Below are 23287 nucleotides of genomic sequence, written 5' to 3' on the forward strand. Positions count from 1 at the left end.
GAAGAACGTTAAGTTTGTATGGACTGCTAAGGAGCAAAATGCTTTTGAAAAACTCAAAGAGAAGCTTACTTCCCAACCAGTCCTCGTGCTTCCGGATCTCTCAAAGCCATTTGAGGTCCAATGTGATGCTTGTGGTGATTGCCTTGGAGCGGTTTTGCTTCAAGAAGGACATGCCATAGCATATGAGAGCCGAAGGCTCAATAGTGATGAATGAGTCTTGGGCATTCATGAGAAAGAGCTTTTAGCTGTTCTACATGCCCTAGACACATGGAAGCACTACCTATTGGGGACTCCATTTATCCTACGAACCGACCACCAAAGTCTCAAGTATTTCATGACGCAAACCAAGCTTTCCAACAAACAAATGAGGTGGGCAAATTTTCTTTCGCAATTTAATTTTCATATTGCTCACATAGCTGGTAAGCACAATCAAGTTGCCGATGCACTTTCACGACGACCAAAAGTTAATGCGGTGTCTATAGCTACTCACAATGATCTATCCTCTATAAGAGATGAGTATGCAACTGACCCTGACTTTAGAGACATAATGTCAGCCCTTGCTTTGGGGAAGAAAGAGGAACCATTCACCTTGCAGGATGGTTATCTTCTCCACGGAAATAGGCTATGTGTTACCCATTCCCTTCATGAGAAGGTTATGTATGAATCCCATGCTCCTCCATATGCAGGGCATAGAGCTACTCAACCTACTCTCCGAGAAGTAGAGACGTATTTCTATTTACCTACCATGAAAGTGGACATACAAGAGTATGTTTCAAAATGTGTAGTATGCCAAAAGACCAAGTATGATAGAGGGAAGCAACCTGGATTACTCCAGCCATTGCCTATTCCAAATTCACCATGGGAGAGTATATCCATGGATTTCATCTTTGGATTGCCCAAGTCTATCCATGGGAATACAGGAATATGGACAATAGTCGACAGGTTTAGCAAGTAAGCACATTTTATTCCTCTCAAAAAGACTATTAAGGCACATCAAATGGCAACTCTCTTCATATCTCAGATTTTCAAGCACCATGGATTACCCACATCCATCGTGTCAGATAGAGATCCTAGAATGACCAGTAATTTCTGGAAAGGTCTCTTTGAAAATCTAGAAACAAGATTGAATTTCTCTTCGGCCTATCACCCACAAACGGATGGCCAAAGTGATATAGCCAATCTTACGATACAAGATCTACTCAAAACTTATGTTACCGAAGTAGATCAACGCTCACAATGGGAAAAGTATTTACCGCTAGTAGAGTATGCCTACAATAATACTGTACATACTTCTACGGGGAAAGCACATTTCGAGATCATAGAGGGAAGACCTAAAAGTCCCTTGCTACTGAAAGTACATGGGAAGATCTTCGCCGCCGATGAGTATAGCCGTGACCTACAAGAATATTTTCAAAAGATTAGGGAGGCTATAGCCATCTCTTAACAAAGGCAAAAAGCTGCTGCTGATAAGCACAGAAGAGCCTTAATGTTCAAAGAAAATGATTGGGTCTTACTCAAGTTTCCTAAGGCTCGATTAAGGCAAACGACGGGCAAAAATCCTACGGGCCATCAAAAGTATTATGCTAAACTAGCAAAAAGATACTATGGTCCTTTCCAAATCTTGAAGCCTATCAATGAGACGGCTTATCAACTCAAGTTGCCCAACCATTGGCTTATACACAATGCCTTTCATGTAAGCCTACTTAAGCCCTACAAAGGAGAACCACCAATTGAACCAATTATTGAATACCCTCCCGAAGTCGAAGACCAAGAAGAGGTGCTACAACCCGAAGCTGTCCTTCGGCATGAAGACAAGGTACTACGACATGGTAAGATAATCCGACGGTATCTTATTAAGTTCAAAAATTATCCTTTTGAAGATGCTAAATGGATGCAAGGAGTACAACTTAAGGATAGTATGAACCTTGTCAATGCTTACAATGTTACATTAGAGTAAGCAAATGTACAAATTTCTTTTAAATGACTCATGTTTTTGTCTTATATGACTAGTCCTCTTTTTAATTGTGCACAAATTTAACTAGTATGCATGCTTAGAATCATGTTTGTGATGACGACGTCTCTCAAACACCGAGTAGAATTTGTCACTCTACTTTGGGAGAATGAAATGGACTAAAGAGCAGACATGCTTGCGGCAGCTATGTCTCCCAAGCACCAAATGGATTAGTCATCCATCTTGGAAAGATGTCGTAGGGTAAAAAAGGGATCCTCTACCCGCTAAGTACGATTGACTAATGACTAAGCCTTTATCTCTTCTACCTCATAGTCGAGGACGACTATGATTTCAAGAGAGAGGTAATGTCATGAAATCTAATATCTAACCAACCCAAATGATTTTCTCATATTAAATTGATCACTTAATGTGGGAGAATAAACGGAAACAAGTGTTAAGATATAGTTATGTGCTTATAGATCTATCTCAACACGGGGCCAATAGTAAAGGGGCCCAAATGGGAGATGGTCTATCAAGAGCAAGGCTAACCAATGGAGCATAAGACCTTAGGGTTAGCTTCATTGAAGACCTCCAATAATGTGTGAAAAAGTCCCTTGACCTTAGGTAAGCTAGGGCTGAGCTTGAGGTGGGAACCCGGCCCAAGCTCGAGGTGCTTGACCTGCTTGAGGTGCTTGTCCTGCTTGAGGTGTTTGTCCTGCTTGAGGTGCTTGATTAAGGTGCTTGAGATTCTTGACTTACTCCATGCTTGAGGTGCTTGACTTACCGCTTGATTAAGGTGCTTGAGGTGCCTTGACATGCTTGCCTGAGATGCTTGTGGGAATACCCCCTAGTCCAAGTGCTTTGTCATGCTTGATGACTAAGGTGCTTGAGCTCCTAAAGTCAAAAATATCCCTACAAGGAGGGGGGCGAGCCTACAAGGGGGGGGGATGAGAGAGAACACACACACACACACACACACACACACACACACACACACACACACACACACACACACACACACACACACACAAGGGAAGCCCCAGCTTGAAGATGTAGTAAGGACACTTGTCAAGTTCCTCCTCATGTTGCCCTCATGGTGTGCCTGAAGCCTATTGGTTGGCCACCCAAGGGGTCCAATGATAATTTAGGATATTTAATTAATTGATTTTGCATTTATCAAGTCCTCTCTCTCAAAGGGGAAAGGGGGACACTTGTCCCAAGGCTACCCCTGTTGCTTGTAATGGCTCCTGCTTGTGATTGGCTAGGCCTGGAGGGGTCCAATGAGCTTCAAGCATGAGCTACAAGGGGGGGTCGACCCAAGCAAGCTAGGGGGGTGCTTAGGGGGTATACTCACCCACACACACTCACAAACACTCTCATTGTGTGCTATGCAAAGTGCAAGAGCTCCCTCTCCAAGCAAGTAGAGGTTGAGAGCCTACACCAACACTCTTGGCTATGGAGTGGAAATCCAACCAAGAGCCATGCTTCAATGCTTGATCTTGTCATCTCCTTCTTCTTCATTACTATGCTATTATGTATGCTAGCTCAAGAGTTATGATAAGTGAGGAACTAGCTCTTTCTCGTATGAAATGTTTCTTCTTCCTCTTCCCTACCCTCATTCCCTGCTAGCTCTCTCCACCTTCGAAGGTGTTTGAGGTCTTGGGACTGAGGCTTGGTATAGTTAAAGCTTTCTTCAAGTTTAGGTTATGCTATGATGGTGATGCGTGAAGCTTTCCATCTTCATTGCTTCACCTAGGTCACAAGGAACACAAAGAATGTATTGTAACAAGTCTCTCTTTATGGGAGAAATCATAATACAAATGCCTATTGGAGGGGGGACCGGCTCCACATAAATCCGGTCCTCAACTGTTGTCATGTTCTCTAAATTCTCTCTCTTGCAAAAGTATTGTCTATGCCAAGTTAACTAATTGCTATGATTATGTTGCTATCTTCAATTATGTCTACCCGCTATGCTCACAAAATCATTTCTTGAAAGTATTCTCATTAAATTCCGCTACTCTCAAATTGAATAGGCAAATTCCATTACACGCAATCACCTACGCGTGCATCTCAAAGGCATGCGCATTGTGGCTCTACGCAAGATGCTGATATACACAAAAATTCACAATGATATTATTGTTAGTCTAAGGCTGCTGAAAAGAGCTGTGCCAATCTGTTTTTAGCAGATGCAAAGCGAGGGCCTCTCTCCAGATGCAATCATCTACGTATGAATTAATGTGGCTCTACGCAAGATGCTAATGCGGAGCGAGGGCTCCGTCCATATGCAATCACCTATGCATGCATCTTGATTGCATGCGACTCTACGCAAGATGTTCATATGGGCTTAAAAAGTGAGGGGATGTTGCAAAAGATTGTTGTGCTTGGAAATGCCTTGGTCGATATGTATGCCAAATGTGGTGCGCTTTGTAAAGCACGAAAAGCTCTTGAGGACCTTCTGTCCAGAATGTCATCTCTTGGAGTGCATTGATTGCGGGATATGCACAGCAGAAGCAGGGCCAGAGAACTCCAGGCCGATTTCAACGGCCGATGCAAAGCGAGGACTTCTCTCCAAGTGCAATCATATACGCGTGCATCTTGAAGGCATGTGGCTCTATGCATGATACTGATATGGGCATACAAATTCTTGCTCATATGGTTAGTTAGGGGCTGTTGAAAAAGGGTATCGTGCTTGACAATGCCTTGGTTGACATGTTTGCTAAATGTGGTGCTCTTAAGAGAGCACGAAAAGTGCTCGAGGAGCTTTTTGTCCGGAGTGTAAACTCTTCGAATGCACTGATTGAAGGAATTGCCACACAGGGTAGGGACAAAAAGCTCCAGTCTGTTTTCAGCAGATGTGAAGCGAGGGCCTATCTCTACATGCAATCACCTACATATGTATCTTGAAGCATGTGGCTCTACGCAAGATGCTGATGTGGGCACAAAAATTCACAATTGTATTGTTAGTTAAAGGCTATTGAAAAAGATGTCGTACTTTGCATTGCTTTTGGTTGATATGTATGCCAAGCACTGATTGCGTTATATGCACAACAAGAGCATGGCCAGAAAGCTCTAGGTTGTTTTCAACGGATGCAAAGTGAGGGCCTTTGTCCAGATAAACTCACCTACGCGTGCATCTTGAAGGCATGTGGCTCTATGCAGGATGCCAATATGGACTTCAAAATTAACTCTGATATGGTTAGTCTCAGGTTGTTACAATAAATTGTCCTTTATTCTTTTCTGACAATCAAGATCCATTTTTGAGTGCTTAGCATGTAATTTTTCACAAATTACGTCGCAAAAAAAGGCAATTATATCTAAAAATAATGAAGCAATTCGTCTCCAAAGCCTACATAACCTCCTCAAATTAAGCTCATGCTACTACTCGCTCCCCTTTCATTAGTCAGAATCTCTCCAGATTCCTTCCCTTATCGCCGTCGCCATGGCGAGCTGCAGGCGGTCGAGCACCCTCCCCCTCCCCTGCATCCATATGTCACGATGGCGAGCTGCAGCGCTTGCTCTGAAACCTCCAACCCTTGTGCCCATCCTCACTAGAGCTATTCTCTCACCATTCTGTTGCATTCCACCATCTCTCCCTATGATGATGACATAGCCATGTCCTCGCCAGGTACAGGTTGAATAGACGCTTGCACTGTGCACCTACACACACACAGAGAGAGAGAGAGAGAGAGAGAGAGAGAGAGAGAGAGAGAGAGAGAGAGAGAGAGAGAGAGAGAGAGAGATTTTGCGGCTCCATCCCGGGCCTGCCTTGCACACAAACGAGACATGTTGCAGCTGTACCCTGAGCCTCCCCTGCTGGCGGACAAAAAACGCATCGCAGCCTTCAAGAAAAATCTTACGCTCTCTCTCTTTCTTCCCTGCACGTGTCACCTTCCCTTTCCATTTCCGGGGGGTTACCATTCATATGAGAGGAAGAAGAGTTTTAACGTCGTAGGAAAGCATCCCAAGAGGCCTGTGAGAGAGAGAGAGAGAGAGAGAGAGAGAGAGAGAGAGAGAGAGAAAAGAGAGAGTTTTTGGGAAAAATGTGTCTCAACTTAATATCGTGCGGATTTCGCTTTCAAAAATGCCGGTTGAGGGAAGGTGAAAAGCAGAAATTCGCCTCAAAACAAACAAAAATAGTGTAAAAACCAGAAAAAATAATCTAATTTTTGAAATTTCCTCTTGACAAATTCAACGAAAGGAAGTTTTTATGTTTGGAAAAATGAATTTTCCGGAACACTGGGACTCAAAGAGAGAGCTTCATGTGCACGCGTTTGCACACAATGATGAGTTGTCGCTATTGCAATGACAGTGATGGTGACACCACTCAATTAGGACCAGGCCTGACGACGACCGCTCGCAAATGAAAATAATAGCTGTTGTAGCTCACTACAACTTCATTGACGTTGTCATTGCCACTATCTTAGTACTTAGTCTTAGTCTTGGTTGTAGGCTCACTCGCAAGGATAGAAAAAGTCATTTTTCCTACGTGGCAAAAACAAGGGCAAACTTGAAGTTGTCCCGACTTTCAGGTCGAAATTTGAAGCTTTTGTCGATAATCACACTAACACTTGTGTCTCAAAATCATACCGGGATTTTATAGTTTTAGTCGGTTGAAAATACGCTGGACCCCGGTTTTTTTCTAACACTATCCACACGTACCAACAATGAAGAGAGAGAGAGAGAGAGAGAGAGAGAGAGAGAGAGAGAGGTAGATCAATATTTTCACACAGAGAGCAGCCATGACTCATCTACGTCAGTGATCTCAGTTGATTGGGCTTGTTCTGTGTTGTGAGCCTCCAACTCGACGTGTTGGTCCTCCCTCGGGTGACCCCCGTCTTCACCTCCCCCCCCCCCCCCCCCCACTTTCCTATTTGAACTAAAATACTTATGTTTACTTTTCCTTTTCCTCTTTTGTTTTCCCAACTGAAGTATCTTGGTTGATTCCCATCAATGAGACATGCGTACAAACCTACTCAAATTCTAGTTTTAGTATCTTGTATTGATAGACAATCAGTCTTCTTATGAAAGGTACAAATTTTTTAATCTTTGGAAAATTTGAGGGGTATTTTGGGAAATTATGACGAAATATGGGGGTATTTTGGAAATTTTTCAAATTTGAGGGGTATTTTGGGAATTTTCACAAATTAGAGGGGTATTTTGGTAATTTTCCATTTTGTTAATAGCTACAAAAGGTGTAGTATTTAAACTAAGATAATATTCTAAACTAAGATAATATGGCGAAAGGTTGAGCTCTTTACACGTGTCGAAATCTATCACATGAAGGCTAAACCCCAAAACTTAGAGAAACCCTTGTGCACACGATAAAGAGGGAGAGAGAAAGAGAAAGAGAGGCCACCGAAGACGGTCGGTCGTACTAGTAATCTCTATTTTTCTCAATGGGGGCCTCTCTCTCTCTCTCTCTCTCTCTCTCACATCATCATCTCTCTTTGGTTCTAAATAAGGTTGCTCCATCTCCCATCCTCCTCAGATGGGATCAACGAGAACCATTGATCCCGCTTTTTGAGTTGAGTGCTCAGTTTGAGGCCCAAATTAACTAATTTAACAGAGAGGAGGGAACGCGCATCTTATGCTTGTAAACCGAAGAGACAAGGCTCGCGTCGCAAGGGGAGGAGGGTGTGCCTTCTTTTGCAAGGGGAGGAGGGTGCACGCCCTCAAGTCCTCGCCTATATGTAGGTAGCTCTCTCTCTCTCTCTCTCACGGCGTTTCTGTCTGCCTCAAACCCTATGGTTTCTCCATCTTCAACCTTGTCTCCCCCTGGGCGAGAGCAGCCCTATGGGGGGGCGTTAACACACAACCCCACCTTGGGACCTAGCCAAAGCCATGTGCTCCTGCCCGCTACAGACAACGCCCTGCCTTGCCCGTCTTCGCCAGCTAGACACGTCATGTTTCTTGCTCGCTACAGACACGCCCTGCCTTGCCCGTCTTTGCCAGCACAGTCGCCCTACCTTCCTGCACATCTCTTCTCTGCAGCGTGAATAAAAATACCATGCCCTCCTTCATCGAACCCTGCCTAGAAGGCAAAAGTGAAAAGCTTGTTTAAGGCTCTGTGATTTCGATAGCCTCTCCCCCCCCAAAAAAAAAAAAAACCAGACTACTTCTCCCTCTCACTCTCTCACAAGCTGGAACAAGCTCCACAACAAAGTGTACGGGCAGAATGTCCACCTTCGGCACACCAGCATCTCGCCCAAGAAGTTTCCTAGCTGTGGCCTGGAAAGGACCCCCCCCCCCCCCCCCCCCCCCCCCCCCCCCGCGCGCGGGAAAGGACCCTCCGCCCGCCAAGAAGCAAGACTCCTGGCTCTTGAGACCCAAATTCAATTTCTCATAGAGGAAAACGCAACCCTCAAACAACGGCTACACAAGCTCGAGAGTGTGAAGGAAGCAGAGAGTCAAACCAACCAAACTCTACTCGCAAAAGCACGCGAGGTTGAAGCCTGTCTCACCGAGTTTGTCACAGTTGTTCAAAAGAAATTCCACGAGGTAACACATGGCATCACGAAGAAGATCGACATTGAAATACAGGCAACCCTTCACGAACGTTCTCTTGGCCTCAAAGTGAGAATCAGAGGACTTCCGTCACCGTGGTGCACCGATGAGGACACACTAGAAGATGCGATCACCAAGCTCAATGACATCCTCAACCCAATCACCATTGAGCCCACCACACTCTCGTGGATTAACGATATGAACAAGCGCATACCACCTGAGTATTGTATCATCACCTTCAAGGGAAAGGAGGCACGGATGAAGCTATTATGCCAATCACGTCTCCTGAAGGGAACCAAGTTTTGGATCGCAGAGGAACTGACCACCAATCAACTCAAACTCAACGCAAACGAGCTCAAGAAAGTACACAAAGCTCGCAAACAAGGAAAATGGACGGTCTACCGAGGTGGTAAAGCGATCATCCAAGAGTTTCAGACTCCCAGATTGGCTTCCCCATCACTTGACCCACCTTAGGTTTTCTATTTTCTTTCTGTTTTTTCCTATTGAAGGTCCCTCAGACCTTAACTGACATGTATCCCATGTTCTCACTCAAAGGAATTGATGTACTATTTCATTTTGGTCCCATAGGTCATATCTGACCTCCGCGGACGATAAATCAATCTCTCTCTCTCTCTCTCTCTCTCTCTCTCTCTCTCTCTCATAAACGATGAGGAATTGAGGAACGTCCTTTCAACACATTTTTGGGCTCCTGATTACTAGATGTGAGGGAGAGTGGGCTCAATTGGGCTCGCCATCCAACAAAGGCAAGCATCGACGCGATCATCAATCGTCCAAAATCAATTGCTCAACCCATCAATCGAAGACAATCGACGAGATGGAGTGCACTTGGACGAGGTATGTTGTTGTCTTCTTCTTCATTATTTGCATGTTGTGCCAAATGGTGGTGCTTATATTCTCTTGAGCATTCATCTTCCATTGTCAAGTAGGGTCTAGGTTTGTATGCAATGGGGAAATCTTCAAAAAAATGCAAGCAGGGCAATTGAAAAACGTCGTTTCAAAGAGGATAATGAAGCCTCATCTAGCCACATACGGGCATTCAGAGAGGATGATCATGGAAACAACAATGATTCTCTAGCTTTGGTAAGCTCCACATTCAAGGATGTGACCTTTTTGTGTGTGTGTGTGTGTGTGTGTGAGAGAGAGAGAGAGAGAGAGAGAGCATGATGTGATGCATAGGCTTGCGCTTATTACATCAAAGACATAAGAGCTAAGGATGGAGCTCTTGTCCCCAATGGGTAAGGTATGGGATAAGCACGTCAACATCATTTGACATATCCAAGAGAAGCATGACATCACAATTGACATTCCTCGTAGGGATGTAAGGAGGCCCAAGAATAGCCAATAGGGACCATTGCCAACCGAGTCGTGGTCCCATAGGCAAGCAAGTACTCGATTTGAAAGCATTGAAATTGCATATCTATCCAACCTCTTCTTCTAAGCCATGGAGATCTTCGAGCACTGTGGCTATGTTTGCGTGTGAGTGGATTCACTATACGATCATTCACGATTAGAGTGCGGAGGCAGTTGCACCATCGAGAATCTAAGGATCTTCATAAAAATTGAAGACCTAGTCGCGCCTATGGCCTTCAAATTGTGCAACCTAAAATTTGCTTGGAGGCATAATCTGCAACCTCATGAGTAATCATCTCATGAGGACTTCATGAGAAGGCTTGAGAGGCTTTGCTGCCCTCTGTAGCCCTCAGGTCTAAGTTCCATGGCAAGGGAGTGTGTGCGCAAAAGCAGAGGTAAGCTCGGTCGTCCGATTTTAAACGAACGTGTCCGAGTTTACATTTTCTGTCCTAGTTTACTTTTGCCTGTGTGAGTTTACCATATAGGGTTTATTTTGCGCCTTGATGGCAATGAAATGCACGCGCCTGCGTGGTTAGCTCATCTCACTGCCATGGCCCAGGTTGTGGGTTCAGGTCGTCGGCCGAGCGTTGACCCCACATTTTTGTTGGCCGTCGATCGCCCTCGAGATGCACCCGTGTCCCCTCTGCCCGTCGATCCCATGACGGGGTCTTCATTAAAGACCCAGATTTCTTTAGTCCTGTGGCTTTGCAGCCTTCAAATTTCAGGGTTGGTACTTACGTTTTTTGACAAATCTAAGATTTGACAAGAACCCTTTACATTCAATGATTTACTTCCCCTTGGAACAAGCACCCCTCTCTCACGGGGCCGCAGAGAAGAAGGGGGGGGGGGGGGGGGGGGGGGGGGGCGGGGGGCAAAAAAGCCAAAGCCATTCAATTAGTAGAGGGGGAGGGGGGTAACTCTCATAACACTTAAACAAAACACCCCCCCCCCCCTTTGTGGATGTCCCCCTTACTTCTTTTAGTAACACAGGAGTAGGCTAAATGTTTTTATCATCTTGTTAAATACATATTTTTTGCAAAAAAGAGTAGCATATTGTGTTAATTTAAGATAGAGAATACATTCGAATATGGGGGGAGTAAAGTAGAACACCCTTGTTGTAGGTGGAGTGTTTGTAAGGACTAAATTTCTTTTTTTCTTTTTCCTCTTGAGTCCTTTTTTTTTTTTAAAGTGCTGGCGAACACTAGCTTTCAACCACTCACGTTGATTTGACATCAAGCTGTGCCGCGCGGACCATCTCTTAAGAGCCTACGTCTCCGTGCGCCCAAGGGGTATTGAACCCACCCCCTTAGGGTACAAGTCCAATACACTAACCACTTGGGACAGCCCACTTTGACTAGGGACGATTTGGAGGCAAATTTATTTAAATATAGCTTTCATTAAATATAACCTCACGATAATGGAACCTAGTAGACATGATAGATGTCTTCTCTCTTTCCTTGCTCTCTCTCTCTCTCTCTCTCTCTCTCTCTCTCTCAAAGTTACCTACGTCTCTCACCTCTCTCAGGGTTTGAGAAAAAACGGGTTCGCTTTAGCCTAGAATTTTCTGAGTTTGGGGAAAATTCTTTTCAAAATTTTGTGAGAAGGAAATAAAACCTATTCAAAATTTACCAATTTTAGTCATACTTTTAAAGTTTATATAGAAGATACCCTTCCAAAAATAGCAAGTTCCTTCTTACTTGGTGGTGAAAAGGATGTAGTTCCTTGTCCCTAAGATTGTTTTCCCCAACCCTAACCTCCCTTTCATCATGCCTCAGCACTAAAGGGCACGGGAAATTTAATAAAGCCCAAGCGGTGGAATCTGTCATAAAATCTAATATCTAACCAACCCAAATGATTTTCTCATATTAAATTGATCACTTAATGTGGGAGAATAAACGGGAACAAGTGTTAAGATATAGATATGTGCTTATAGATCTATCTCAACACGGGGCCAATGGTAAAGGGGCCCAAAAGGGAGATGGTCTATCAAAGAGCAAGGCTAACCAATGGAGCATAAGACCTTAGGGTTAGCTTCATTGCAGACCTCCAATAAATGTGTGTAAAAGTCCTTTGACCTTAGGTAAACTAGGGCTGAGCTTGAGGTGGGAACCCGGCCCAAGCTCGAGGTGCTTGTCCTGCTTGAGGTGCTTGTCGTGCTTGAGGTGTTTGTCATGCTTGAGGTGCTTGATTAAGATGCTTGAGGTGCTTGACTGGCTCCATGCTTGAGGTGCTTGACTTGCTGCATGATTAAGGTACTTGAGGTGCCTTGAGAAGCTTACCTGAGATGCTTGTGGGAACACCCCCTAGTTCAAGTGCTTTGTTATGCTTGGTGAGTAAGGTGCTTGATCACCTAAAGTCAAAAGCATTCCTACAAGAGGGGGGGCGAGCCCTTTTCCTAGGGGCTAGAGAGAGAACACCCACTCACACACACAAGGGAAGCCCCAACTTGAAGAGGCAACAAGGACACATGTCAGGCCCCTACCCATGTTACCTTCATGTGTTGCTTGAAGCCTATTGGCTAAGCTTCAAAGGGGTCCAGTGATAAATTACATGAATTATCTAATTGTTTTAGCATTTCTCTAGCCCTCTCTCTCAAAAAGGAAAGGGGGACACTTGTCTCAAGGCTACCCCTATTGCTTGTAATGCCTCCTGCTCATGATTGGCTAGGCCTGGGAGGGTCCAATGAGCTTCAAGCATGAGCTACAAGGGGGGGTCGACCCAAGCTAGCTAGAGGCTTGCTTGAGGGGTATACTCACCCACACACACTCACAATCACTGGCATTGTGTGCTATGCAAAGTGCAAGAGCTCCCTCTCCAAGCAAGTAGAGGTTGAGAGCCTACACCAACACTCTTGGCTATGGAGTGCAAATCCAACCAAGAGCCATGCTTCAATGCTTGAGCTTGTCATATCCTTCTTCTTCATTACTATGCTATTATGTATGCTAGCAACAAGAGTATGATAAGTGAGGAACTAGTTCTTTCTCCTATGAAATGTTTCTTCTTCCTCTTCCCTACCCTCATTCCCTGCTAGCTCTCTCCACCTTCGAAGGTGTTTGAGGTGTTGGGACTGAGGCTTGGGACAATTAAAGCTTTCTTCAAGTTCATGTTATGCTATGATTGTGATGCATGAAGCTTTCCATCTTCATTGCATCACCTAGGTCACAAGGAACACAAAGAATGTATTGTAACAAGTCTCTCTTAATGGGAGAAATCATAATACAAATGCCTATTGGAGGGGGGACCGGCTCCACATAAATCCGGTCCTCAACTGTTGTCATGTTCTCTAAATTCTTTCTCTTGCAAAAGTATTGTTCATGCCAAGTTAACTAATTGCTATGATTATGTTGCTATCTTCAATTATGTCTACCCGCTATGCTCACAAAGTTATTTCTCGAAAGTATTCCCATTAATTTCCGCTATTCTCAAGTTGAATAGGCTAATTCCATTACAGAATCTACGGCAACGAAACTAGGACACGGAGATCGGGATGCGCTCAACCGTAAGATGGCCATAGTAAACTGGGACATGAAAAAGTAAACTTGGACAAGCAGGGAGCCTGTCCATGTTTATTTATGATTTCATGGTTTGCCCACATGTCAACGAAAGCGTCGCGGGCGTAGTGGTTAGTGCATTGGGCTCTCAGGTGGTGGCGAGGGTTCGAGTCCGGGTGTCTACGAACGACGGACGCTTATTTTTTTCCACCTTCCATTCGCCTCGAGAATCCCATTTTCTGTCAGGACAACGACAAGGCTGGACTAGACAAGGGCAAGGCCGGGCTAAGCAGTGTGGAAAGGGAGTCCAACTAGGGCAAAGGGCTAGGAGCCATGCTATATAGTGGGTGGTTGGGAGGTGGACTCCTAGGTTCTAGTTCCCCTTGTCTAACATTGGTATCAAGAGCAAGGTTTCTAATTTTGGGAAGGCACAACCGTGGTGTTGGAGAGCCACATAACTTCTTGCATGCTTTTGCATGCCGCGGTCACTGAGGCCGTGGAGCTCACCCCCTGTGAGGAGGACAACAGAGCGGATGGCGTGGGCAACACCGCTTGCGAGGGGATGTGGTCGACAAGCGACCTGCACCGAATCGCAAGCTCTCGGGCTTGACGGCATCGCGCGGGTGCATTGAGTGTTTCCCGTGCCTGACAGAGAGGCTCTCGACCACCATCGAAGGCGGGGTGAGCAAAGGCTCCCCCCTCGCGCTGTCTGCTTAGGCCGCCATAGCCGGTGAGCAGTTCTTTTTTCACACCCAGTGGGTGCCCAACCCATTGGGGGTTAGTGGCCACAAGTTTTTTTTTCACCAACTAAGGGACGGTACCCACAGTGGGGTACCCCCCCCCCCCCCCCCCCCCTTCCCTCATGTGAAGCTTCGGGCGAAGCTAGGAAATCCAACAGAGCCAAGCAAGGGCAACCGGGAAAAATAAAGGCAATGTGCTATTTTCTGCTGCGTATCCTGCATATTCTTGTTTCGTACCTTCATTTAAGTCATCGGCAAGTTATCCAAAATACACACACCAAGTGTAGTACGGGTGCTCAAGGCAAACACACCTACACTATTGAATTGTTTTCTTGAAAGCTGGAGCAAGATTACATCCTCAGCGGAAATTGGAGCACGAACGAAATTAGTAAGGCTAATTATCGGTATCAACGGGATTCTTTATCGATTTTTACCGGTTGCGGTGCATCCTACATCTACGAGATTATTCTTCGACTCCAGGTATTTTTCTTTCCAACCGCCGGTGGAGTTAGCACGACTAATCACCGTCCTCTGCTACGAGTTTCTATGTTCGACATGGCTATGAGCCTTTCTGCAATCCAAGGTATTGTTTTCTCTTTTGTTCGCACAACACGTCTTTGCCATGAATGCAGAAATTGATGATAAACACAGGTTTGACTTCGAATACTTGGAGTCTGCTTCACTTGTCGATGCTAAGGGGTCGGATACTCTCATGGAGGGTACCCACGTGGCAACCAAGACGGATGATGCATACCCAGGCAATCTTTCTTTCTCTTCGCGAGTATGTACACCTCCTCCTCAGAGCGTGTTTGATATTCTAGAGGATGATAGTGACTTGCTGGATGCTAGGGAGTTTGTCACTCGACAAGACTGGCAAACTTTTGATGCCCGATTTGCGACTATCACAATCCGACTTTCGACGTGCAAAAAGTCAAAAATTATGCTTTATTTGCTTAAGAACGCATAAAAAAAAGCAGTGTCCACATGTCCGACAACGTAAGCATGTTGCATTAGTTTGTGATTCGACTTAAACTCCAGTTTTGGTGTCGGGCACAGTAGTTATATGTCCTCATACGTGAATGTGGCTTTTCAGAGTATTGTCCGTTTTTTTGAATTGGATAGAGTTATGCCCCAATTTCTTTTCTGATATCATAATTTTTGGTACGACCAGTCCATACTCTCGGCTTATACGCTTAGTCAAAAACATTATGAGGTGCATGCAGGATCAATGACTTAGGGTGTATATGATACACGTGTCACCCAATTTTACATTCCGCATTTATTTTGGACATATGCAAGGCACTTCCGGTATTAACTTTTACATTTATGATGGTCACGGTAGCCACGGGCTTCCACTTTTCTATGCAAGGCATGCTAACCGGGTGGTATAAAGTATGCTTCCGTCCTTACACAGTCATCACAAACCACCACTACAAGGAACCTAAATCTAAGACTTAATTCACCGGCGAAGTGCCATATTTAAGTCATTTTTGTACAGTCACGATCTCCTACACGGTAGGTGAGGCCACATGTGGCTTGTGTTTTCTGTTACCTCTCTCGATGAGAGCGTTCTACAGTCAGATTGTTGCATGCTTATAGGATAAGCTGCACGCTACACATAAGATGCACACGAGCATGGGCGTGGTATATACAAGGTAGTAACTAAAGGAAAGTTCATCAGCCCAGTATTCTCTCTCTCGCTCTCTTTCTTATCTCTCACGAAGAATAATGCAACTTTTTAAGAATCTTTTGCTACATGTTTTTTTGGGGGTCAGCATGAGCCAAGGTGCTCTAACTCTCAGCTAGAAATTGAGCACGACGCCCTCTACATTAGTCTTCATCATTTCGTCGATTGAACACTAATTGCCATATAAGGGCTATGAACCACACACGCTAACTAAGCGTCATTGTCAGATCTCGAGTATGACCCAACTATTGGCATTCCTTGGGTGATTGTTCTTGAGATCGAACATATCTATCCAGTGGAGTACACATCGGTGTTAATGAACAAGCAAGAGTCTTGTCATTACGGATGTTTAGGGTGTCATTTTTGCACGACATGTTTTCAGTCCGACACTCGAGTTGAGTTTTATAAACTCACATCAGCTGATCTCTACCACGGATTTTAGATACAACAAAACCGTTGCGACAGCATGGCTGTCCATAAGAGCTAGGCCTTTCACTGGTATGGATCTCCTGCTCTCTCTATAGCACTACGAGTGTCTATGGACGCATAGTTTTGGGGTAAGACCCCGCGGGTGCTTACTGAACCACCCCATAGGCATTGAGGATCACAGTTTGATCTATCCCAGTGGTACTTTCAAGGAAAGAGGTCCGCAATCTACCAGGGGGTAGTGGACAAATTCAACTTTTCAAGTTGATTCCAATCATTTTTATACACGGTCGACTAGGTTGGTTACCGTTACCTGCTAGTTGAGCAGATTCTATAAAGGGTCTTACCAAGGGGTTTGACTATGTAGATTATAACCAACGGGTTTGGATTGCAAAGGCAACACCCAGGGTTACCAGTTTAAATTTCTTTAGCTCACTAATTTCTCTTTTAGTGTTTCACAGGTCACATAAATTTTGGTCATGTATCTTTCCAGGTGGAAAGCTGCACTGGCCATTCCGATAAGTATCAGGTATTATTTACCCCAGTGTAAGTATATGTTTTTGGGTTTCTTTTTTCCAATTATGTTTGATTAAGTTCTGTACAAGGGATGTTTGAGCTAGAAGGGTTTCATCCAGCTGGCTCTTTAGCCGCATGACACGGTCATGTAAGAGCACAATATTTTGAGAAAATAGTGTTATTTTCTCTCTTTCCTATTCCTCAAGATGTCGTGATGGGTTTGATTCTTGTTAAAATAGTTACAGACCTCCAAGGAATGGTTCTGTTTGGCACATGTTGACACATGGGATACAACATGGTCTAGGAACTCGAGGAGTTCAATTTAGCCAATGTGGAGCAATGATAATGAGGGTCCCTCTCACTCTTGTCGCAGAGTGTTTTGCAGTTACCTCCACACACAAGTACATCTTGTACTTGATGGATGTCGCGGCCATCCTTATTTGAGACATATTCCACATGTGGAGAATATGAGTCTCTGGGACTGACACTGGCGCCAACTTTCTAATGATGTGTTGCAATGAGGTCCCTACGTGCTGGTCGCATCCGTTTATTAGACCATTTGAAGCACACCGTATCAGGAACAATTTCAGTGGCAAAAAATTGCCAGGTACTCAGTACAGACTTGCTGCGATGACAAGTGTTGTGAACCCATCTTAAGGGAGGGTCGTTTCTACATACAGCCAAGTATGCTAAGTTTCTAAAATGTCTCATGGTTGGTACCTAGGTGTGACTGAGCTTTCACATTCTGTTATGGTCCAACTCTTCTTGAAAGGTTTTCACGTACCTACCATGGAAAGTCTTGTCATGGAATTGCAAGTTTGGGTAAATTTGTGTTAAATGCATGCACACTAGGTGTTATGGGCCCTAGTGTTTAACACTGATTTATTTGGAGCGGCATGCCAATTCATGGAGTTTATTCTCTCTGCACCTTTTTGCCCTGCATGTGCAATCTCTAATGCAGATTTATGATGAGTTCACCCTGTCATACAAGGTAATGGCACAGTATGGGTATTTATGGTTACTTGGTCTAAACTCTAAGAGTTTACTCCACTCCAACCGCTTTAAAACTCGTTTGTTGCCTCCACTCCATATCGAGTATATGGTTGGATGCTCACGGGTTGAGTCATAGTTTCTAATCAATCGTGAAAGATTGTCTGTAAGTGGTTGGGAGACATCACCTCACTCTTACTGCTGCTATTCATAGAGCGTTGGATAGGTAGCTTATAAGTATTTTTTCTAATGCTAAAGGATCTGCTAAGAGCATACATTAGCACAAATCATTTCTGAATGGGCGATTCTCTTCCTATTCTAGAATTTGCTTAGATTTTCACTTTGAACACCTATTTGCAATAGTTTCATAAGTCAAGGACTTAGTAGGTGTACTGCCCAAGTATGTTGGCATGTAACCTACATTACGGGTGAACATGTAGTTCTCTATTCTCTTCCATAGGAGCTATGAGCTTTTTAAGATACTCACGCGAGTTGGAAATCTAGCTTACAACTTCACGGACAGTTGCGCCTAGGTTTTCTTGCATTATTCCAATACCTTCAAAAGATTTGAAACCTGGTTATGCCTTTGAACAACTCTTAGTTGTAGTTACTCCTTTACAGTACTCAAGTGAGTCATACATGGAGTTACTAATTAAGACCCAAGTGCTTGCAAAAGGACGACAATGTTGAAAATCCAGAGATTGCTCTTGGTTTCATTGAACCTCCTCACTACATTAAGCAAACATTAGTGTTCTTACGACGGTACTACCACTTTTGTTTTCGAGGACGAAAACTCTTCTTTAAGGGGGGAGTAATGTCAGGACAACGACAAGGCCAGATTAAACAAGGGCAAAGCCGAGCTATGCAGTGTGGAAAGGGAGTCCAACTAAGGCAAAGGGCTAGGAGCCATGCTATATAGTGAGTGGTTGGGAGGTGGACTCCTAGGTTCTAGTTCCTCTTGTGTAACACTTTCGACCCCCACCGCGGATCCCATCTCTTCCCATCCGTGCCCTTTAGTGTTGAGGCTCATAATGCTCTCTCTCTCTCTCTCTCTCTCTCTCTCTCTCTCTCTCTCTCTCAAAATCACCTATGTCTCTTACCTCTATCCCCCCACCCTTCCCTCCAGTATATTTCTTTGACGGGCATGGTTGCCCGATAAAAATCTGATTTTTTTCAAAAACCCCTAATTTTTTTTAATACGATTTTAGTGTATTTTTTGACGTGTAGCAAAAGATTTTACCTTGCATTTGACGGCTAAAAGCAACAAATCGTTCATGCCGGCCGTCAAAAAGCAACCCCCCCTTAGAGCAACTACACCAAGTTTGAAGTTTTTTTTACCACTGACTACTTGGAGTGAATCGCATGATTCACTCCATTGGAAAAGCAGGGAGCATCTGGATGCACTGGTGCATAATCCACCCTCAGCTTTAAGTGCCACAGGGTCCCAACCATGGGATCAATGGCTCTTGTGCAAAATCAAGGGCGCTCGCAGATCTCAGCCGTTAATGCGTAAAAACTAAACTCGAGATCCCGAGTTTACTTTTTATGTGGAAATCTATTGTTTTAAGTTTAAGTTTATGGAAAAACACATCTATTTCAAGAAAGCGCACGCGGGCGTGATGGTTAAGGCTCCGGGCCCTCAAGCTAGTGGTGAGGGTTCAAATCCCGACTGGGGGAGCGGGAGCGCGGGCATCCCGAGATTAGACCCGCTTGGTCGGTAAAACCTAAACTCGAGATCCCGAGATTAGTTTTGAAAAATCTAAACTCGGGATCCCGAGTTTAGTTTTAGCAGATCGATGGTCCATATTGATCTCTCTTGGGACCATTGATCCCATGGTTGGGACCCCGTGGCACTTATAGGGGAGGATAGTCCACCTTGTCACTAACAAGTTCTTTTAATGCTTGGCAGAGTGTAAGTATCACATTATAAAATATCAAACCAGGATAACCAAAAAAGAAAGTATTTTACAATTTGCAAGGTACAACCAATTTAAAAATTTTCAACAGCCTTTTGGAGAGAGAAAGTAATGCTGCTATACAATATAGCATTAAGAAAATCTATGACCAAAAAAAAAAAGAAGGAAAAGCAGGAGTAAAAAAGGTATAAAATTACAAATTAAGGGGTAGGGAATGACCCCTTGGCGACTGGCGGAGGCCGGGAGCCATGTGGGAGCAGGTATTATGAGTGAATGGACACTAAGTGTCCATTTCCGACCGTCAAGGTCTACAGGAGGGGGGCCATGAAGGGAGGTACAGTGTCCACTGTTAAAGGTACAGGGTTCAGAGAGAGCAGACTACAGTTTTTCCTGCTTGCTGAGGTGGCAACCTCCTGTGCACTCTGCCATCGCCATCTGCTCCCTGCTATCTATGTTTTTTTCTTCCGTATGCTGAGGTGTCAACTGGCAAGCCCACCAAGTTGATGTACTGCAGTCTGTGATTCTTATGCGTGCTGAGGTGTCGAAGATCTGGCGTTGAAGGCTTGTTTTTCCTGTCAATAATACCTGCTGAATAGACGGTCGTGATTCTCTACCCCCCGACTGCAGACCTTGACGGTGTAGGGAATGGTCATCCACAGACCATTCCCTGAAAGAAAGGGCGGGAGCCATGGTGGGAGCACTTTCTGAACGGAATGGTCAGTGGATGACCATTCCCGGCCGTCATTGTCGGGCGGAGGGGGGCTAATAGAGCAACACTGGTGCACTGCAGCGCTGGAGTAGGGCAGCCCATACAGTGGGCAAAGTAGCATTAAAGTGGATCACGATTCACTGCAGCACAGTGATGCTTGGCAGTTTGAGCTTGCAGAGACCGCATGGATTCCAGGCGCTTATGTGGCGGCTGCTTAGCGACAATCGAAGATTACGCATGCTGAGTTGTCGACCTCCGAGCTCATTCTGGCTGCTGAGTTGCTCGGCGTTGATTGGATGCAGCCCGCCATATTCCAGCTGCTGAGTTGTCTCTCATCCAACACCTCTACCCGTTCGTTCCGCTCAGTAATGGCAACTAAATGGAGGGCTGAGATCTGCAGTCCCCCCGACGCCCGACTGTGACGGATGAGCGAGTAAACTATTTAGCAAGATGGCATATCGATGACATGGAAGATACAGGTCCCGTCACACTGAACCCCGTATTTTTTGGCTGAACTTTTCCATGAGTCTGCAACATCTTGTCCGAAGCCTCCAAGAATGAATTGGGTAGACGATTCTGTGGAGAAAATGGCATTAGCCACCTCTGATGAAAATAGCAGCACACCAACTTTGTGTAGCTGCCGCCCCGGCCCCAATCCTGTTCTCCCCACACACACCATCACAACCACTGTACCCATGCTTCTTTTACGGGCATCCCCCCACAGGACCAAGAAAACATCCTGCGGAAGCACGAAGTGGATACAGTCGAGCGGTAGGTGCACTGCACCGTCCATATCCTGCACACAATCAGCACAATCCTCCTTATTTTCCAGTACGGCGGGTGGTTGGATCAAGCATCCATACGATCTTATGTGTACTGGGATGATGCCTGATGTCACCTCCTCAGTTTTTACATAACTCTCTATGATCACATTAGCAGTGAGAGGGATGCAGAGATTGTTGAGCACTTCAAGATGACAAAATCCCCGCTGATGCACGCGCTTGTGATTGTGCTCACAGCAAAAGTGTTGACATCTAGAGCATCCTCTATATTTCTCGGTGTGATACTGCCATGTCTGATCATTTGGATCTCGAAAAATTTGCGCATGCGCCACTCTTCCCTCGAGCCTCAAGCCCCCTTCTTGTGTAACTTCTACTACCTGCACCCTAGCTGATCTCAAATGTAGGTAGCTATTTAGGCTACTGTTAAGCCCACATCCGAACTGATTTAATCGGTAGTTTGGAATCCAGGATGAACCTACCTTGTATGAGAATCTGGTGTCCTCAATGCACAGGTTCAGCAGCTGTATCTTGAGATGCTGCTCCTTGACCAGTTCTCGAGCTACCTCCACCCACTGCTGCTCCAATGTGGTGTTTGTTCGGACCTGCATCTTCCCATCCAATCCCATGAGACACAATATAGAAAGCACTCTATCCTCATCTACACTGCAAATGCGAGTCTGTATCAGATGTGCAATTAACCCCATTGAGCTGCATGCAAAACACTTGCACTGTAACAAATTATACAAAAGACGCAACTGCATATGCCACGGTTTGACGGCGATGTGCTTTGCCGCTGACAATGGGGGCAAGTTGTTGTTTATGGGAGCAGAAGGACCTAGATCCATCATAATAAGGCGGTTGTAAGCAAGCCTGTCCACAAAGTATATAAGCTGTCCCTTACAGCCTTTGGCTTTCCAAATGAAAGGGGGTGTCTGGCATCTACTACACAATTCATCTCTAGACACACAGAGGATTTCTACTGTACTGTTGTCATCAGCTGTTTCTTTACTGTTTTGGCATAGCCAATATGGAGATCGACAGCAGTTACAATATACCCTTACCTGGTTTGATAAGCAGCATCTGCACAATCCGGAGCCTGATGAGTATTTTTTGATCTGTTCATTAAGAAGTAGGGTAACATATTTCTTGAGATTGCTCACTAAGAAGATGAGATTGGTAGGCAATAAAAACTCCTGCAAAGTCCATACCCTAGTAAACCACCGAGGGAGGCACGCCTCACCCGTCCGCTCATCCAAACCAAGAAGATCATAACCCTGCCCAATCCCATGGTTCACTACATAGCATCCTGAAGAGTACTTGTAGTAGGCACCCATGTGCATGATCTCCGTGCCCTTCTCGACCTCATCCATTTGATTGATACAAAGAGCATCAAACCAAACATACTTCACTCCGTCGCCCATCAATATCTGCAAAAACTCTAGCAGATCCTGATAACCACTCTGATTGCTGAAATCTGATCTAGCGAAGGCATCACTGTACTCTTGCGTGCCCTCAATTTGGCCTGACAAAGATCTGCCCACTTCCTTTGAGAATTCTCTGATGGAGAGGCTCCAAGTATGTGAGATAACATGGAAATCCCAGTCGTTCTTGGTAATGAACACCACCCCTCCTCCGCTGGCAAGAGTGGAAGCTATGTCGATCAATCGGAGAGGCCAGTGATCAGCTGGGATCATCTGTTGTTGATGACCGCAGAGGGGAGCTTCTGCCATGGCTGGATAGTTCATCGAGAGAGCCAGAGAGAAACTCATAAAATAACTAAGGGAAAATTACCAAAATACCCCTCTAATTTGTGGAAATTCCCAAAATACCCATTAAATTTCAAAAATTCCCAAAATACTCCCCATATCATGTCATTAATTCCCAAAATGCCCTTCAATACTTGAGGGGTATTTTGGGAATTTCCACAAATTAGAGGGGTATCCTGGTAATTTTTCCAATAACTAACTATATAGGTTCTCCCTCGGCAAATTGAAAATAAGGCTATATAGGTATCAAATTAAATAAAAAGTATAGTAGTAAATAAATACAACGAGCTCACACGACCCGCCTTCGTCGGGTCTCGTTCGCTCTTACCAAGGGGTCATACCTATAAAAATTTTCAAGCTCAAACATGTGAGTATGTGTGTACGCACCTATGTGTGTATATAAATGTGTGTGTGTGTGTGTGTGTGTGTGTGTGTGTG

General features: G+C 44.8%; 1 protein-coding gene across 5 annotated transcripts; it reads right to left on the reverse strand.

Annotated features, from left to right (window-relative positions):
* Nucleotides 1-19621: 19621 nt before the first annotated feature.
* On the reverse strand, nt 19622-22849 carry LOC147440751 (uncharacterized). 5 transcript variants are annotated; one of them, XM_086482583.1, is made up of 3 exons: nt 22292-22847; nt 22145-22198; nt 19622-21685 (listed from the first exon to the last, which is right to left on the reverse strand). In XM_086482583.1, exons 1-3 carry the CDS (start codon nt 22826-22828, stop codon nt 20744-20746), a joined length of 1533 nt encoding a protein of 510 aa, XP_086338709.1. In that variant the 5' UTR covers nt 22829-22847; the 3' UTR covers nt 19622-20743. The 5 variants fall into 5 exon arrangements, with proteins under 5 accessions (XP_086338709.1, XP_086338707.1, XP_086338708.1 ...); XM_086482581.1 differs by having other exon boundaries at nt 19622-22198; XM_086482582.1 differs by having other exon boundaries at nt 22145-22847.
* Between the last annotated feature and the right edge of the window lie 438 nt (nt 22850-23287).

The sequence above is a fragment of the Adiantum capillus-veneris genome, chromosome 15 (assembly GCF_014529385.1).
Source record: "Adiantum capillus-veneris isolate H3 chromosome 15, ASM1452938v2, whole genome shotgun sequence".
In the NCBI taxonomy this organism is placed as follows: domain Eukaryota; kingdom Viridiplantae; phylum Streptophyta; class Polypodiopsida; order Polypodiales; family Pteridaceae; genus Adiantum; species Adiantum capillus-veneris.

Bases quoted from the DNA above. Each gene is read 5' to 3' on its own strand.
- LOC147440751 (XM_086482581.1), bottom strand. From the start codon at position 22,828: ATGAACTATCCAGCCATGGCAGAAGCTCCCCTCTGCGGTCATCAACAA. The intron at 22,199-22,291 runs GTATGGACTTTG...CTTAATGAACAG, and splicing joins TCCCTCGGTGGTTTACTAGG to ATCAAAAAATACTCATCAGG.